Source organism: Prosopis cineraria, unplaced genomic scaffold (assembly GCF_029017545.1).
Source record: "Prosopis cineraria cultivar Desert tree isolate PC_DT_omini unplaced genomic scaffold, ASM2901754v1 PC10, whole genome shotgun sequence".
Classification (NCBI taxonomy): Eukaryota; Viridiplantae; Streptophyta; class Magnoliopsida; order Fabales; family Fabaceae; genus Prosopis; species Prosopis cineraria.
The window spans coordinates 8,058,934-8,078,522 of NW_026555341.1; the positions used below are offsets into that span (position 1 = coordinate 8,058,934).

The window sequence follows — 19,589 nt, forward strand, 5'->3', positions numbered from 1 at the left end:
CAAAAATTTTCATGACATCACCATTGGAACTATAGGCCCTGTTGCACTTGTGGGTGGTTAAAGAAATATGTGCTAAACAAACTCCTTGTATTGACGAGGACGATTTGTTTTATTGGAGATACACTAGTGATGGTAGATTTAGTATTAGATCGGCCTATAACTTTCTTCATATCTCTAACAGTTTACTGGCCCCTTGTGGAAATAACTTTGGCGATAGCCCATCTAAGAGAATGTAAAATTATTCCTCTGCCAATTGATCTACTAAAGACTTCTCAATAATTCCCTAAGAGCCCAGAGAGGTCTTTCTAACGATGCAAAGTGTCCTTTCAAGTGTAATAGTGAGGAAAATATTCTTCACATTTTGAGAGATTGCTGCGTGGCCAAAGAAGTATGGAAACCTATTGTTTCTCCTAACCATTATATGTCTATTCTTCCTATTGATAATTTACAGGCTTGGATTTGAGAAGGCACAAGGAGACATAGGGGGAAAACATTCTTTAAAAGATGGCCATAAATCAAAATCTTTTGTAATATATGTTGGATACTCTGGAAAAATAGATGTAGTAGAATTTTCAAAGGCAAAGATAATACAGTAAAACAAATTCTTCATTTGGTCTCTTTCAACTTAATTGAAGATACTAATAAAGGACGATACAAGCACTTGGTGATCAATGAAATCTAGAGCAACAATCACTTTTAGATCGGACCTCAACATGACTTTGTTTGTGTAGACATCGATGCTTTAATAGATATCCTAATCAAGCAACTCGTGGTTGAATGATCCGAGACCATGAAGGTCATTGGATCCTGGGTTTTAAATGTAGAATGAATCCTACCACTATCTGTATGGCATAACTAATGGCAATCAACTTGAGTTTGGGAATTTGTAAGCAGCATGGATTTAACAAGATCCAGCTTTTTACTGACTCCTTGGAGGCTATTAACACCCTGTTTTGAAATAGTAGAAGGAATTATGATTATGGTGGCATCATTAACTTTACTAGAGAACTCATTTGTCAATATTAGGAATTAGAAGTTAACTACTAGTATAAAGAATGCATGGAATGTGCAGGTCAGTTAGCAAGGCTCAGTCATTCATCTACTTATTACATCGCAACATACTTTGAAGCCCCGCCTAAGTGCGAATAGATCTTAGCAAATGATTATGCTAATAATATTTAGATTATTTTAGTTTGTATTACTTTACACGTTTAGCTTGCCTTGTTATTAAAAAAAAAAAAAAGTAAAAAATTGAAAATGATGAGAAAATGGTGGCTTCAAACTATATTAAAAAAATTTTAATTAAAATAATTTTGTACGACCAAATTAGATCAAGTGATCTAACATTTTGGTGCTCTGTTCAGTCTAACTGCCAAGTTGAAGTTTATTTTTTTTTGGTCTTTTTAATTTTTCAGGTCCATTTATTTATAGGACCGGATGGGATGCAGTTTGTCTGAGTTGGATTTAGTTGGTGGGAGATCCAAAAAGACCCAAAAATCCATTTATTGTGCAATTGCGCGTTGTAGTTTTCAATATCGTGGGATGTCCCTGAATTAAAACTCGAGTTTGTCTGAGTGCCCTTGCCAATATCAGTGTTTGGTTGGGTCTGTTTTTCCGGTAGGGGAACCGCAGCGAAGCCGAAACGCCCACCCAGATTCGTCGAAACGGGGCTTTGCCAAACAATCGTAGGAATTGGGGTGGGGTTAGGGCTCCGAAATTACCATTTCCCTTGATAAAACAGGTTACGTATTTATTGGATTTTCCTAATCGATTTCCATCTGTTCTATTTGAATTTTTTTGGCTTCTCTGCTCTCTCTTCATAATTTAGTCATCTCCCATTTTCACAAAAATCAAGCCTTCTTTTGACCATGTGTCCTTATCATCACTATTAAAACTGATTTATAACTTACAATATCGTGTAGATTAAATTTTAGTCGGAAGTCAGCTACTTCAATGGAAGCGGATTTCGTGTCCAGTGGCATGCTCATAGAAGAACCCTCTGAGGCTGATGACAATGCGAACACTGTAAACTCGACTGCCCTTTAGGATTTCACATATTTATTTCTTTTTCCCTAAGTTACGAAGCTCGGGCACTTAAGATATTTGAATTATGTTGGATACTTAAAATTCTGTCGTCTAGAAGTCCCTAGCGTGAGTGTCCATGCTTTTGAGCTCCTCAGTTAGCAGTTTAAGCTAATTTTGGCTGTGAAATATGTAATTTTCAATTTTGACTGGTGTCAATCTGTGTGGCACTAGTGTCTTTAACTGTTTCTTCTTCTTGCAATCACCGGTAAAAACCAATGCCTTTTCGATTTGGTGAAAGTGTAATAGACGGGTGTTTTGGAACATCATTTAACGGGCAACGGCAAGTTATTTATCCCCCACTTATGTGGCTCAAACGATCTGAAGAATACATGTTCCTTGATTTGTTCAGATGCTTCTCCACCCATCCTAGTTGCTTATTTTATTACTCAAGAATGAGATGGTGCTTGTATTTGCTGATGTCTAGTTCAGCTGATAAAACACACCTCTCTGCCAACCTTGGAGCCAAACTTATGCTTTCTCAAACTAATGAAACTGATAACTATTATGACTTTGTATAGATGAGGTGATTTCTCTTCAGCTTCTATGATATATTCTGGATGCCATAGCTATTGCAAATAATAACATAGAAACAGAATTTTATACTTACGTCAGAGCATGCAAATTTTCAGAATAGCATTGGAAGGTACAGCAGCAAGAAAGGAGTAAAAGATAGACAATACTGAACTTTCATATCTTTCTTTACATTGGGGATTATTCCTGTCATATATTATATGTATCTATGGCATCTCTTCGGAGGTCTCTTATGATTTCAGTTTATGCCAAAAGCTTTGAATTAATTATTAGTTTTTTGAAATTAATGTTGACAAAAATATAAAATCTATAGCAACTGCATTTCTCACAAGCTCTAAATAATGTCAATCATTCCTTATACTCCATGCAATTCACTGGAGGTCCACCTGGTTAAGATTTAAATCCTATTCAAGTTTGAATTTTATTTGTAATGTAATGCTAATAAACGAAAGATATCAAACAATCAGTATCTTGTCATTGTCCATGCTATTTGACTGATACATAAAGGGGGTCATCAAATTATAATTGCTTGGTCACTTGTGTTAATATTTTCATCTGAATACTTGATATTTGTAATTATCAGGATAATTTATTTATTGACGGGGAAAGATGTGGAATTTGCATGGATATTGTCATTGACAGGGGAGTTCTGGATTGCTGTCAACACTGGTATGTGTTTTCTTCCTTTCCTCTTGAAGTATGAACTATATTATCTGTGATGTTGTTCTACTAGTTCTTTGGTAAACTAAACAGATAGAGTGGTTTTTCTTTAGAAGATAGAGCAATTTATATGTATTTTGATGGTCACCTTTCCATCCCTGCCTCCTTGAGTGGTGTGAAGGCGAGTGAAGTTTGGTGGGAGATAGTATAGGGATAGGTTTTGTGAGGGAAATGTTTAATTTCTTGTTCGAGACACATTTGGTTTTCTCGTTGTCGCTTTGTGGATTAGAAGGTGCCAATTTGCTTTATGTTTAGTACCTTCCGTCCCTGAGATCGTAATGGATGAAAACTTCCTCATTCTTCAATTTCTGTAAAAAAAAAAAAAAAAAACAGAGAGAGAGAGAGAGAGAGATCAAGAACTGCATTGGAAAGTACAAATATTTGTAAAACTTGGTGGCATAATCTAGAAGTATGAGACTGTGAGATAATACTTGGTGAAGCTTACAAGTTTCTTAATACTGGGGATTTCCTCTAACTTCAATAATATGTGAATTTCAAGTGTTCCATTCCTCCTCTCAGTTAATACTTAATAGCACAATGGCTGTCATTGCGCATTGGCCCCTTCAAGTTACTCATTTTAGTATCTCTATAAAGTTGAACATGAGCATAAGTCTGAGGACAACTCTAAACTGTATTGTTTATTGTTATATTGATTCTTAAAGATTTTATTGAGTCAGTAATGGGTCTCCCTGTATTGGGATGCATTTTATGACCTTTAAAGGAGAACCTCTAGTTGACACTATGTTCATAGTGAACCTGTCTGTGCCAATACATGGGGTGTTGTTAGACTCCCCTATTGAATATCTTAACCTCTCTGATTTAAGAAATTGTTAATTTCTTTCCTTTTGCAGTCTTAGGGTTCAAGTATGAAACTGATATTTTGACCTAGTTTCTTTGTTTAATAGGTTCTGTTTTGCATGCATTGACAACTGGGCTACCATCACAAATCTCTGCCCGCTTTGCCAGAATGAGTTTCAGTTGATCACATGTGTTCCAGTGAGTGATATAAAATAAATCTGTGGAGTGCTGCTTTTTCTTCATTGCTTTAGCATTGCTATTTATGTTCCAAGTAAATTTTCTTAGCCTATTAATGCGATTCAGCATCATTCACTGTGTGGTGTTTTAAGAACACTACTTAATGAATTTTTTTTTCTTAAAGCAGTTACAGTGTTGAAAATTTTAATAATTAAAAGTTGGTGGTTGCTTATCTCTAAATCATGTGATTTCGTGATTGTGAAGGTATATGATACGATTGGAAGCAGTAAGATCGAAGATGACATGTTATCAAGGCAAGTTTCTCAATCTTGTTAGGCTTGCATGATTGACAGGGTTATTTTTTTCAATGCTTGTATGTGACCAAGCGCATTTGTTGATTAAGTTTAAAGTCATATATTTCTTTTCGTTCTTGAAGCATCCAGCCTTGCATCACTAATATCACTTGACTTAGAGTAAATAGCTTCACATTTTTTTCTAAAAACTTTTATGCTTATGAAGTTCTAAATTCTAAATAATCTTTCTTGAATGCAGAGATGATGACTGGTCCATTGAAGGGAAGAATAACACTCTGTCATTTCCCTCATACTATATTGATGAAAATGTAATTATCTTTCATATATTATACCCTGTAGAGTTCTTGGCAAAGAATGTGGCCTCTGGTTAGTTGACACTAATTGCAGCCTTTGTTCTAGCATTTCTTGTGTTGGAGAACAATCTTATATCATATGCAAAACCTTTTGGTTCAAATTCTAAGTTAATTTATTCTCTACACGCTAATAGTTCTATGGATTTGTGTCATGTGACAAAATTTGGCAGTTAGATCCTTTTAAGGTTCTCCTATATGGGGTTCATATCCTAATTTAACTTGTGTCATGCTCAAAATTGTATGGTGTTTACATATTTTTTCATCATTAATTGACTTCTTAACAATCAATTTGTAGCACTAATCCTTGTGAGCTTCATCATTGTGTAGGCAGTTATTTGCTTGGATGGTGATGGCTGCAAAATTCGAAGTGGGTCAGCAACTATTGAAGGTGATTTGAGCCTTGATACATCAATTGCTTGTGATTCATGTGATATATGGTAAGCTTAGACTGTCAATTTCTTTACACTTTTGTCTCTTATGGTTGGCTTTTAATATCCATGCTGCATGAAGCATGATTAACTGGCTATTGGTATGTCTACCCAAATGTTGATAACGTATCATCATGCTGCTCTTGCTGTCACACTGCAGTAGAATGGTGGACAATTTTGCCTATCATAAAGAGTCGGAGAAGGTTCACACTCATGCTTGTGTGGCAAAATATGCATTTGTTTACTTAAATGCATTATGACTACTGAGAGCATATCAGAACAAATTGTATATGATCTGAAAATCATAAAGTGATTGTGATATGGAAATAGAAAGAGAGGTAGAATAGAGAAGAGGAATATAATAGAATTAGAGAGAAAAGAAAGAGAATTCAGGAGGGAATAGAGGGAACCAGAGGGAATCAGAGGAGAGAATCAGAGTTTTATCTGAATAGTACACTTGTATTGTCATCATCAGGCTAGTTACAATGGAGAGATTCCTAGTATTTATAGGATTCGAGTAAACAACCTTAGAATAGGCAGAATAGTTATTTAAAGTAGGGAAATGACTTAACTACCCTTTAATAACCAACAATTACCTAGTTAACATAGACTTTTATTATTTGGGAAAACACAATCATCAGTTGCTATAGTTTCATAGGGTTTTGGTCCCTATAGTTTTTTTTTAGTATTTTGAATTCCTTTAGTTTCAAAAAAATTGGATGACGTTTGTTTTTTTGGTTCCTATAATTTCATTTTTTCAGTGTTTTTAGTCCCTACAGGGATTGAAAACACTATAAAAAAACTACAAGGACTAAAAGTAAAACTTGATGAAACTATAGGGATCAATGATTATGTTTTCCTTTATTATTTTTTGTGGTTGAAGACAAGCCAGAGAGAAGAACTGAATTGATTTATTTGACAATATTGACAGTATATATACACGTATAATGATATTCTGTAAAAGGAAATAAAGAGTAGTAGGAAATAAAATCAAATATTACTCCTAATGACCCAATCCTATCAAATCTCTATTTTTACGGGATGAATCCCTCTAATTTCTCTTTAATTAGTCTCATACTTCCCCTCAAGTTGGATCATAGATGCTAATTATGTGCAACTTGCTTGTACAATTATCAAAAGCGGATTTGTGTAATCCCTTTGTCAAAACATCTACTACTTGGAGATTTGTCGGTAGGAAAGTTAGACATATAATTCCATCTTCCACCTTCTCTCTGATGAAGTATCTGTCTATTTCCACATGCTTGGACCTCTTATGTTGGATAGGATTTAATGCCATACTTATGGCAGCCTTATTATCACAATATAGTTTGAGAGGTAGATCAAGTTAGACATAGATCTCTTCTAAAACCCTTTTTAGCCACAATACTTCCATTATACCTTGAGCAAGGGCTCTCAACTCAGATTCAACACTACTTTTGGATACAACTCTCTGCTTTTGACTCATCAAAGTAACCAGATTTCCCTATACAAATGAGCAATACCCAGAAGTAGATCTCCTATCTTGGTGATGTTCACCCCAATCTACATCTGTATACACCTCTATATTCTTTTGTTCATGTTTTTGAAACAGTTGTCCAGGATTTCCCTTTAGGTACCTTAGGATTTTGTATGCAGCTTCCATATGTTTTTCCTTCGGTTCACACATATACTGACTAGCAACATTCACAGCAAATGCTATGTTAGGTCGTGTGTGAGATAGATAAATCAGTTTCCCAACAAGCCTTTGGTATCTCTCTTTATTCGTTTGCCTCTCTTTCTCTTTATCCTCTTCTTCCTGAACATAGTTACCTTCATTTGAATTGCCCTCCTCTTTCTTGGATTTTTGCCTCTTCTTTAGAACAATGATAGGGGCTTCAACAGGTTTACACCCCAATATACCTGTCTCCTTTAAGAGAGGTACATACTTCCTTTCAGACACATAAATACCTTACTTTGATCTTGCAACCTCTATTTCCAAGAAGTGTTTCAGACAGTCCAAGTCCTTGACCTTGAATTTTTTTCCCAAAACAGCCTTTATTCTTGCCATCTGAATTGGAAGTGAAATTGGGAGATCAAATTATACCTTAAATGAAAAAGTTTAAATATTTGGGAGCCATTATTCAAAATGATGGGGATCTTTCACATGGGATTCAAGTTGAGTAGTTTAATTGGAGAAAAGCTAAAGGAGTTATTTGCGATTGTAAGGTGCCTAATAAACTTAAAGGAAAGTTTTATCGTATTGTAGACCGGCAATGTTATATAGTAGTGAATGCTGGGCTCTAACGGGACAACAAGAGCATAAAGTTGGAGTAGCAGAGATGAGAATGTTACGATGGATGTGCGGACATATACGTAAAGGTAAAATTCAAAATGAGCACGTACACGAAAAAGTGAGAGTAGCACCTATTGAGAAAAAAATGGTAGAAAATCAGTTGAGATGGTTTGGGCATGTACAAAGAAGACCAAGGGAGGCAGTAGTGAGAAGAGTGGAACATATACCTTTGAGCCCGATTAAGAGGGGTAGAGGAAGGCCTAAGAGAACACTCTTGGAAGTTGTTGAATGTGATCTCTTAATTAATAATATTCCTAAAAGCTTGATAAATGATAGAATACAATGGCGTCTTGCAATCCATATAACCGACCCCACCTAGTGGGATAAAGGCTTGTTGTTGTTGTTGTTGTTGTAGCCTTTATTCTTGCCACTTCCTCACTATGATCACCCTTGATGATTATATCATCAACTTATACAATAAGGACACACCTCTTACTCCCTTCTACTTTAACGAACATAGTATGATGCGATAGTCCTTGATTGTAGCCTTGTAGCTTTAGAACTTTTGAGAATCTATCGAACCATGCTCTTGGATATTGTTTCAACCTGGATAATGATTTCTTTAATTTACATTCCTGATTCTCCCTTCCTTTATCAAAACTAGGAGGTAGAGTCATATAAACTTCTTTCAATTCTCTATCTAGGAAGGCATTTTTGACGTCCAGTTGGTGTAACGGCCATTCAAGATTGGCTACTACAGATAACAATACTTTGATGGTATTCAGTTTTGCCACCGGTGCGTATGTTTCCTGGTAGTCAATGCCATAGGTCTGTGTAGGCTCTCTTGCCACCAGTCTAGCCTTCAATTTATCAAGATTTCCATTAGCCTTATATTTGGGGGTAAACACCCATTTGCAACTAACCAGCTTCTTGTTTCTTGGTTTCTGCACAACTTCTCAAGTCTCATTTTCTTCCAAAGCTTTCATTTCTTCCAAGACAGCTTCTCTCCATCCAGATGTTTTCAGGGCCTCATGAATGTCCTTAGGAATACAAACATCATCCACATTCGCAATAGAGGCCCGATACCCTGGGGATAAGGCTTTATAAGATAGAAATATTTGAATAGGATGTTGTGTACATGATCTTGGCTTCTTCTCGAGGGCAATAGGCATCTCAAAGTCATCCGCTGAATTTTTTGAACCTTCTTCCTCATCAAGATTGTCATTCTCATTTTCTTCTTTAGGACTATCTCCCATAGAATTTGTCATTGGTTCTGATTCCGGTACTGCTTCAGGTATGAGAGCTTTTGTACCATTCTTCTTCTTCCGTGTGTAAACTTTGATCTCTTTACCTTCTGCACCTGTGTTCTTGTCTCCCCCTAAACCTGCATTTTCTTTTGATTTTGGAATAAAAGAGAGAGGCTCAAGCAAAGTGGGATGGTCAAGAGAGTGGTCATGGTCAAGAGAATCAATAGGTTCAATGGGGGAATATTCCTGAAATTCACTCCAACTCTCCCCTTGAATTGAAGGAGATGAATAGAAAGGTTCAGATTCAGAAAAAGTAAAATCATGACTGACAAATAGATGTTTAGAAGATGGATCAAAGCATTTATATCCCTTTTGGTGTGAGGAGTAACCAAGAAACACACACTTGACAGCTTGTGGCTCAAGTTTGGAAGAGGAATGGAGATGAACAAACGCAGAAAACCCAAATAACTTGAATGGAAGAATGGTTTCAAGATGAGTGAGAGAGTGAGTTTGCTGGAGACACTCAAGGGGTGTGGTGTATGATAGGATTTTTGTGGGTATGCGATTAATAAGATAGGTGGCGGTGAGGATGGCATCCCCCTAGAAATATTTTGGCACATTTGTGGTAAACATAAGAGCACAGAAAACATCCAATGGGTGTCTATTTTTGCGTTCGGCCACCCCATTTTGTTGGGGGTGTATTCGCACAAGAAGTCTTATGGATGATACCTCGAGTTTTAAGGAAGTCACTTAGAGACTTGTTGACATATTCAGTGCCATTATCTGTTTGGAGAATTTTGATGGATGTGTTAAATTGATTGAGAACCATGGTATAGAATTCGGTAAAAATAGAGGATACCTTAGATTTATCTTTCATTAAATATACCCAACACACATGAGTATGGTCATCAATAAAGGTAACAAATCACTTGGCTCTAGTTCGATTAGAGACACGAGATGGACCCCAAAAATCACTATGGATGAGAGAGATAGGTTTAGAAGGCTTATATTTAGACTGCGGAAAAGAAGACTGATGATGTTTAGCCAATTCACAAATTTCACAATGAAAATTAGAAATTTTATTAAATGAAAATTGGGAAAACAAATGACTCAAATATTGGACATTAGGATGACCCATTCTTTTATGCCATAACGAAAGATTAACTTGTTCAGAAGTAGACACAAGGTTGCAGTAGATTCGGGATCATAGATTACTCACGGTTGATTCATCAAGGTAGTAGAGCCTATCACACTCCTTAGCACTGCCAATCATCCTCTCCGATGAGAGATCCTGGAAAATACAGTGAGTAGAGAAGAAATGAGCACTACATTTGGCTTGTTTAGTCAACTTACTGATAGATAGTAAATTGCAAGCAAGATAAGAAACATGAAGAACAAAGTCAAGGTGTAGAAATTTAGAAATAGTGATACTACCCTTTCCTGCAATGGAAGAGGATGTATCATTTGTCGTGTCAATTTTCTCATGGCCACTACAAGGAAAGTATGAGGTAAACAAAGTAGAGTCTACAGTCATGTGATATGAGGCTCCGGAGTCAACAATCCACTTTGATTTAGTGGAACATACATTGAATGTAAAATGAGAATTACCTTGCTTGGTAACGGAAGCATTATGAGATGGAGATGACTGGTTGGATTGTAAACTATGGAGCATCTTTAGAAGCTTATTTAACTTATCCTTGTCAATGGTGGGTCAGGTACCTGATTTGTTTGAAGCAGGACCAGATTTGTCTGAAGTAGAATCAAAAGTAGTTTGATAGCCATGAGATTTACCTTTACGTGGTTTCCAATCAGGTGGTTTTCCATGGAGGTCCCAACCTTTATCTTTTGAGTGGCCTGTCTTTTTGCAATGCCCATATACAATCTTTCCTTTTGATTCCTTTTGGCCTTGATTAGATTGTCTGCTCACTAAGGCAGAGGACTCAGAGGAAGGAAGGGTTGAGGAGAGTTCAGGCAACATCACCTTGCGACGAGAAGCCTCACAACAAACCTCAGTGAATGCATCACGAGTAGATGGTAGACTGGAGTGAGCTAGGATGCGACTACGAACATCATCTAATGATTGATGTACACCAGCCAAGAATTGGAATACTCGCTCATCTTCAATAAGTCTTTTATAACGTGCTGCATCATTAGGACAAGACCACTCGGTTTCTATGTTGAGATCAATCTCTTGCCACACTGAAACTAACTCCAACTAGAATTCAGTAAGGTCACGTTCACCTTGTTTGATTTGCCAACTTTGAGTTTTGAGATCATAGATTTGAGCACCATCTTCACCATCTGAGTAAGACTCCTTGACTGCATCCCAAATATCCCGTGCTGTCGGGAGAAACATGAAGGATCGTCTGATTTGAGGAGTCATGGAGTTAACTAACCAAGAAGCCACCAGAGAATTTTCGGTCTCCTACCTCACCAAGGCAGCCGAATCTGATGCATTTGGTGGTTTGGACGTACTTGAGATGAGACCTAGCTTCCCACGGCCTTCAACAGCCAGTTGAACACTCTGGGCCCACTCACGATAATTGGTCCCATTGAATTTTTTTCGAACACAAGGATTAGAGACATCTTCTCGACAGAACTCAACCCAAGAGGAGTTTCGTCATTTGGGGTTATTTTCAATTCTGCCTTAGTGCCTGAACCCATGAACACAAAGGGTTGAGGGCGCGAGTCTGACTCTCAGCTAGTTCTGTCATCTTTGTCTGAGTGGTCGTGTTTACTGTCCGTTGGCTCTGATACCATGTGGTCGAAGACGAGCCAAAGAGAAGAACTGAATTGATTTATTTGACAATATTGACAGGATATATACACGTATAATGATATTCTGTAAAAGGAAATAAAAAACAAAAGGAAATAAAATCAAATATTACTCCTAATGACCCAATCCTATCAAATCTCTATTTTTACGGGATGAATCCCTCTAATTTCTCTTTAATTATTCTCACATTTTTCATATCAATACCCCGCTCTTTTAACAGCCCTTGTCCTTAAGGGTTTGGAACTTGAAAATCTGGAAGTTGAACAAAGACATCCGGCTTGCTTCCTCATTAGGTTTCCCTTTCCACTGTACTAAGATCTCAGTCATTACATAGTTTATGATGTCATAGACCTGGTGGTAACGTAGTTTGATTGTATGAAATCAATGGAAAATGTCTTGGTTGTCCCTGTTTTTACTTCTTTTGGCGGGGGTGGGTGTTATGTGTGAAGCTGGGAAGGGGGAAGGGAAATTAGTTTGCATTCATGGCTATTTTCTTGTTATGATCCATTGACAATGGTCTCTGATTATTGATTGAATTAAATTGACAGGTATCATGCTTTTTGTGTGGGATTTGATCCTGATGGTACATCTGATATTACATGGTTATGTCCGAGGTAAAATGGATTTTCTGTTTATTATGTTGAGGGTTTTTGTGCCTGGACTCTTATTTTTGTATTATATTTTTTAGCATTCATAGAACATATTGACAACAAGCTGTTAAATTAAATCAGACAGCATAGAATTTGAAAAATTCTAGTTAGGTATGTGTGTGTGTGTATTTATTTAAATAAGATTGGACTTTTATGTGTGGAACTTCACAATTAGGTAGCTGATAATCTGAAGTCTGGAAATATAATAATATCAAGATATATTTTACTATGTAAACAATTGTCCACATCTTCAAGAGTTTCAAAAATAGTGTTACCAGATTTATTTCTTTTGAAAATAGCCCTTAGCATGTTTCTGTTTACCTTTTGCTTGAATTGAAGATGTTGTTTTAAAGGTATTCAGCCGAGTACTGACAATGTCATTCTCTAGCATTCTAATTAAGGTTTTATCTTAGATGTGTGCCAGATAAAGTTACTGAGAACATGGATGCCAGTTCATTGGAGAAGACAGCTACGGAAATTAACCTAGAAAATGGTAACAAGGAATGTCAGGCTAAGGAATCTTTTTCACGAAAAGTTTCTGTATCTGTTGCTGATGCTGGAGAGACAGCTGTTGTTGTCTCTTTGGTTGATGGAAACCAATGGATTCCAGCATCAAGTGGGAAGGGTTTGTCACCCCTTGAAGCTAGCAAGAATCCAATGACTGAATCATGTGTTTCTGTATCTGACGCAAATAATCACCAAAGTAATACAGAGGAGACTATTAATTCACCAACGGAGCAACAGGAGCTGGAGCTATCCTTGTCACACAATGTGGTCTGTAGCTTGCCCTCTAACACCTTAGGGCTCGATGATTTGAAAAAAGGAACTTATGAAGAAATAAGTGATCCAAGCTGCTTAAGTGGAACCAAGATATTAAATGAATCCCATGACAGTGCTAGTACATCTAGATCTGATATGGGTCTTCATCTTGGTTTGTCAGTGGGCTCCTTTTTATGTGGTAATATATGAATCTTATCACCCTCCTTCAGTTGATTCATGAATTGTTGATTAGAATAGGCATAGATGAGCGCACACGCTTGCACACACAGTATTTGTCAACTGCTGGCTGGCCTAACTGTCAGATTTTAATGTGCTTCTAGTTGATGGCACAGACATGAATGCAACAATAGATCAAGAAACTGATCTCCAGCAGTCAAGTTCAGAAGAATTTACTTTGAAAGGTACAAAAATGTCTAGGAATAATAATTTCCTTTTTCCCCAAATTTTAATTTTGGGTCACTCTTGGACTATGGAAAACAATGATGGATGAAATCAGTAGCTCAAAAGGATTTGGGCTAGCTTTTCATGCGATGGCCTTGATAATGAAATGCTTTCAGGAGATGAAATGGAACAAAATGCTCTTATGGACAATGCCAGAGTAATGGATGGAAAGAGGAAGCATGCTGATTATAGGTAACTCATCTTTTTCATGTGACTTATCCCCCCTCCTCACTAAGAGATCGAAGTTCAAATTTCTTGTTGCTGCTTTCGATATTGTGCTCTCCTTTTGAACTTTGTGTGTGTTAGTTTAAATATTGTTTTGTTGCATGGTGCGAAGACAAATAAATGAACTAGAGACCTTGCGTTTTGTTCTTTTTTCCCCCTTTCTTCAAATAAAAACACATGGAAAGAGAGGAAGAAAGTGGGCCCAGTGAATTGATGCTTTTCTTACTTTTATGTGTGGTTGCAAGTGAAGTTCTTTTGTCACCCATCAAACACTTGGCTGATAATTTAATGTCTTTATGTGCATATTCTGTTGTAACTAGCTTTTTTTCCCCCATTTTATGTCCATTGCATGAGGACTTAATACGCTTACTAATTCATTTTCTCTCGTTGCTCAGTCATGATGAGGTTCATATAGAAGTTGATGGAGATGCCGAACTCAAGCCTGAAGTTGAAGTGTTGCAAAAGAAACTTAAAACTGATGGCACTCTACTGATTAATCACAAGAACCTAGCAGGCGCTCCTCTTTCAGATGATACTAAAACAAACCCTTCTACTAAACCTGTTTCCAGACATGACGATGGAAAGCATCATTCAACAAAGGAGAATGCTGCATCAGATATAATGAGTATAGTTAAAGGCACAAAGTGGAAGCCTCCAAAGGGAACTCCTGGCATCAAATCTTGTGATAAATTATCTGAAAACAATGAAAATATTGTGGGTTTGAGGGTAAAAAAGATCATGAAGAGAGCTCCTGATCATGAGGAGTCATCCTTAGTTCAAAACCTAAGGGAGGAAATTAGAGAAGCTGTCCGCAACAAATCCTCTAAAAATTTTGAAGCAAACCTTGTTGACACAAAGCTTCTTGCAGCATTCAGGGCTGCAGTAGCAGGGCCTAAACCTGAACCTGTAAATAAGCTGCCCACTATGGCTTTGAAGGCAAAGAAGTCAATGTTGCGGAAAGGTAAAGTTCGTGAACATCTAACTAGGAAAATTTTTGGGGCTTCAAATGGAAGAAGAAAGCGTGCCTGGGACAGGGACTGTGAAATTGAATTTTGGAAATATCGTTGCATGAGAGCATCGAAGCCTGAAAAGATTGAAACTTTGAAGTCAGTTCTGGATCTTCTGAGAAAAAGTTCTGGGAGTGCAGAAGCAAAAGAGGATCCTGACGGTCAGGCAAAAAATTCTATTCTTTCCAGGTTGTATTTAGCAGATACATCTGTTTTCCCGCGAAACAATGATGTCAGGCCACTTTCTGCCCTTGAAACTGCTGCTAACTCAGAGCAGAATAAAAAGCCTAACCTATCAGGAAAAGCATCAAATCAGTCTCTTGATAATAGTCTTGTCAAAGCAAAAGAGATAAATAAGGTTTTTCCAAAGGCCAGGGATTGCTCATCTGAAAATAAAGCAAATAAGAAGGTTGTACACAGCTCAGTTGGGGGTAATTCAGCTTCTGGGAAAGTACCTTCAAGCAGACAATCAGAAGGGGCAACAGGTTCTTACTCTGGTGGTTCCAGAGTTGACTTGAAGGAGTCATGCATTAAATCTGATTGTATAAAGAGTGACAAAAGAAAATGGGCCTTGGAGGTTCTTGCAAGAAAAGCAGCTTCTGCTGGCAAGAAAATGACAAATGACGGTCACGAAGATAATGCAATGCTTAAAGGAAATTATCCTTTGCTGGTATGTTACAGATTTGGTTATTCTTATGATATTATGTTTGGATGCTTTAGGATTGGTTTTGGATATTGTTTATCATCGTTCATTATTACTTCTTTCTGTTATTGAAGTGTAGGCCCAATTGCCAGCTGATATGAGACCAGTATTGGCACCTAGTCGCCACAATAAAATTCCTATATCAGTCAGGCAGGTATGCTGCTGCGCCTTTTTTCCTACCCTTGGGAGGAACATCCGTTGTAGTCAGTATGCTGGATATATTTACCTGGAGCTTTTCTCTTTGAAAAATAGTTTCAGATTGATGGAAAACCTGGGATGACAAAATGAATGCACGCTCTTTCTACAATGAATGCAAGTTGGGATTTTGTGTTATCAGTAGATTTCGATTCATGATGAAAGTTGGAAATTATGTCCCTCTTTCTCACAATTTCCGCATTGCAGATATTTCTGTTTGCTGACCTGGAAACTAAGGATATAGTTGACTCTGATGTATTCAAATGTATATAACATATCACTAGTGCCACGGGATTTCTCATTCCCATCTCATTCCCAATTCTATGGTCATTACCTCTATCACTTGATTGGAAGGAACAAGAACAACACCTAAATTCTAGAGGACCTTGGGGGAGGTGCGGAGGGGATCTCTTAAATAAGAATTTGAATGTACTATAGATAGTAATCTGATATTGGAATAAATTTCAGTGCATTCTGTGAAAATTATAATGCATAATTAGCGTGCCATGCATGTGGAGTTGTGTAATGTGCAAATTTCATTGACTGATGTTAAGGTGTATACCTTTAATGCTTTTTACAGACACAACTTTTACGGCTGACCGAACTCTTCTTGAGGAATGCAAATCTGTCGGTCATTCGCAGAACTGCAGATACAGAATTGGCTGTTGCAGATGCCATTAATATTGAAAAAGAGGTGGCTGACAGATCAAACAGCAAGCTAGTGTATCTGAATCTCTGTTCACAGGAGCTCTCTCACCGCTCAAATAACAGAAAATCCAATGGAGCAACAGATATAACTCCGCAGGTCTCATCAGCAGTCCCAACTGATAGATCAGAACACAATACTGAAGATGATCTTTCAACTGACTCTGCAGTTCAAATAGCCCTTAAAAATGCTGGTCTTTCGTCTGATTCTCCTCCTGGTAGTCCAAGTGAGAAAAGAGAAATATCCAATAGCGAAGATGATCTTTCAGGGCCTGATAATATTCTTGAACTGGATTCTCAAACAGATACGGATATTTATGGGGACTTTGAGTATGATTTGGAAGATGAAGATTACATCGGTGCAGGCGTTGCTAGAGGCTTAAATTCACAAGAAGAAGAAAGCGAGTCAAAAATGAAACTAATTTTCTCAACTATGAAGAGTTCAGATACGGCTTTGGATTGTATGGGCTCTGAGAGGTTGGAAAACAAGGAAGTTCCACGAGATGCCCCCTGCTCATCAGATCATGATGATGCAGGCAACAGGGACTCTGCAATTAATGCAGAGACTGGCGATCCTTCGGCTCCTTCCGAGGCCTTTCTCAGGGAGCCATGTGATGTAGAATGCGAGGAATTATATGGTCCAGAGAAAGAACCCCTGACAAAAAAATTTCCGAACGAGGAATTTTTAACATTACATGGAGAGGACAAGTCAGGAACGTCCTCTGAAGGCAATGACTGTCATAATGAAGAACAAGCATCAGACCAAGCAGTCAATGCATCTGTGTCTGGGAATGACAAACTTGCGAAGAATATGTGGGCGACTGCTATGACTGACAATTCATCTAATGTATCTGATAATAGTGAAAATTTACGGAGGAAGGGGGATAAATCTGACACTGCTGCTGAGCAGTCTGGCTCTGCAAATCATATAGTTAGAAAGGTAATAGAAAGCTAATTTTTCCTGCTCTCGTTTTTGTACCTGATCTTATTTTATATGTGCGATACTTTATACGATCAAGTTATTTTAGGGGTTACCTGAACTATGAAGCATATTTTCTACTAGTGGATTAGACTTTAGTTTTCATTTTCCATTTCACGGACACGCGCACACGTTTCCTGTAAAACCTATATATTTACGTAATCTTCATGGACTTGTGCGCAGGTTGAAGCTTATGTCAAGGAGCATGTCAGGCCACTGTGCAAGAGTGGTGTGATCACAGCTGAACAGTACAGGTGGGCTGTTGTAAAAACGGCGGAAAAGGTTATGAAGTACCATTGCAAAGCCAAGAATGCCAATTTCCTTATAAAGGAAGGTGAGAAAGTGAAGAAACTCGCAGAACAGTATGTTGAAGCTGCCCAACATAACAGAAAAAATTGATTCCTTGTAAACTTTTTTGTTACTGAACCCCTCCAGAATCTTGCTCTAATTGTACAGCTGTTCCTTTGCTTTGGATCTGGCCTCACCTTAGCATTACTTTAGAGATTGAGCCTAAATTGGGGATTTATAGGTTTTGTTGGAGAATAGTTTAGCAAGTGATAGAAACCCAAAGCTTTCAAGGTAAACGGTCAAGTTCCACAGTCAAATGTCCACCGCAATTGTTCTTTTGCGCGCGCGCACACAAAAGAAAAAGAAATGGAACCGAAAGAAAGAAAGAAAAGTCGATATCTGGGTGCGTGTGTTTGGTAAATGAATTGCGTGACCTGCATTGAAAGTTGAAACGCAGGCTTTTTAACTGAAATGCTATGCACAGTAAAAGAAATTGTTCAAATGTTGCAACGTAAAAAATATTTATCAAAATGCTATATAAAAAATTATTCAGATGAAGAATGAATTTGAGGTTTTGAAGAAGTTGTTCTTGTCTAAATTTTTTTATTCCATGGAAAGCATGAACGACTTTAGGTTATTATTAACGATGTGACATCTTATTTTGAATCTCACTTCTTTTTTCCTCGTGATTGTTTTGTCGAGTCCTTCTTCATTTGTTAAGGAACTCTTCAGCTTTTGCTTTTCATGTGTGGGATTAGAAAATTCATGTGCCTGTGTATTTTATTGGTTATATAAGGGATTGAAGACATAAAGATGGTGGTAGCGAGATTGAGGCCAAATATTTTAAGGCTTCTCCAATCTGTTTAGAAATAATTCTTGCACTTCTTATTTTATTCTTGCATTAACGAGATTAAATATAATGTCATTTGCTCTCATTTGCCTAGTGTTTTAGCATTTTGTTCTTGCGTTTTTCATTCTTACTTCATTTCCTTCCTGCTTCATTTCCTGTACTCTTTCATTTCTCTCTTATTCAAATTTAAGGTACTTTCTTTCTATTCCATTTCTTTATTTCAGTTGGTAGTGTTAGTATTATGATCAGAGTTTGAAGTGTATTTTCTTCTTTTTTATTTACTTAAAGCTTGACTTACCATCTAATTAAGGTACATTTTTTAATATATTTTTTTCAACTTTTATGTCAAAGTTAATTTTTTTTTGAGTAAAAGGTTAATATTTAATCATTAATGTTTTGTATATTAAGTTTTTTTTAATTATAAATGTAGATATGTAGTTAATTATTTTATAGACTAATTAGGGGTAGAATCAGCATAAATGTAAAGGGGGGGTCAAATTTTTAAAATTGATATTTTTATTTATTTTTAATTTTTAATATTTATACTAATTAATTATGTAAGTTTATTACATTAAAAATATGAGAGAATAAATTACATATAATATTAATCATAACAAATATATCTATAAATTATATATAGAAATATATATCTATAATATTAATCATAACAAATAAAAATAATATAGGAAAACCTTATCAAATAAATAATATACAAAAATTTTAAAAGTGACATTATATATCTATAATATTAATCATAAAAAATATAAATAGTATAGGAAAAACTTATCAAATAAATAATAAAGAAAAAATATATATTTGACATATTAAAAAATTTAATTTATATAAATTCTCAATTTTTTTATAATAATTGATATGTAAAAAAATGTGAATGTTACAAACATAGCAAATCCTTATATTTTAGGGAGAGAGATCACACACACACACACGAGTCAAAAGTTGCAGGGTTGTGAATTGTATCAAAAAAATTATGAGTCAAAAAAAATTTAAAGGGCTCTAATAACATTGAGTAGCTGAACTTGATCTTTCTTAAGGAAAATATGGTTT

The 19,589-nt window shown here is 36.5% G+C and overlaps 1 protein-coding gene across 2 annotated transcripts; it reads left to right on the forward strand.

The window, feature by feature from the left end:
- The first annotated feature begins 1,442 nt into the window (after positions 1 to 1,442).
- LOC129321876 (uncharacterized protein At4g10930) lies at positions 1,443 to 17,991 on the forward strand. 2 transcript variants are annotated; one of them, XM_054967813.1, is made up of 15 exons: positions 1,443 to 1,741; positions 1,923 to 2,025; positions 3,200 to 3,285; positions 4,242 to 4,332; positions 4,576 to 4,625; positions 4,864 to 4,933; positions 5,306 to 5,415; positions 12,250 to 12,315; positions 12,765 to 13,309; positions 13,464 to 13,532; positions 13,689 to 13,764; positions 14,193 to 15,474; positions 15,587 to 15,661; positions 16,283 to 17,347; positions 17,570 to 17,991. In XM_054967813.1, the coding sequence occupies exons 2-15, from the start codon at positions 1,954 to 1,956 to the stop codon at positions 17,783 to 17,785; spliced, it is 3,873 nt and encodes a 1,290-aa protein (XP_054823788.1). In that variant the 5' UTR covers positions 1,443 to 1,741; positions 1,923 to 1,953; the 3' UTR covers positions 17,786 to 17,991. The 2 variants fall into 2 exon arrangements, with proteins under 2 accessions (XP_054823788.1, XP_054823787.1); XM_054967812.1 differs by having other exon boundaries at positions 1,444 to 1,741; positions 13,452 to 13,532.
- Positions 17,992 to 19,589: the final 1,598 nt, after the last annotated feature.

Excerpts from the sequence above, each read along its gene's own strand:
- LOC129321876 (XM_054967812.1), top strand. The coding sequence starts at position 1,954 with ATGGAAGCGGATTTCGTGTCCAGTGGCATGCTCATAGAAGAACCCTCT. Across the intron at positions 4,626-4,863 it reads GAAGATGACATGTTATCAAG|AGATGATGACTGGTCCATTG; the intron begins GCAAGTTTCTCA and ends TCTTGAATGCAG. Across the intron at positions 13,310-13,451 it reads AGTGGGCTCCTTTTTATGTG|TTGATGGCACAGACATGAAT; the intron begins GTAATATATGAA and ends ATGTGCTTCTAG.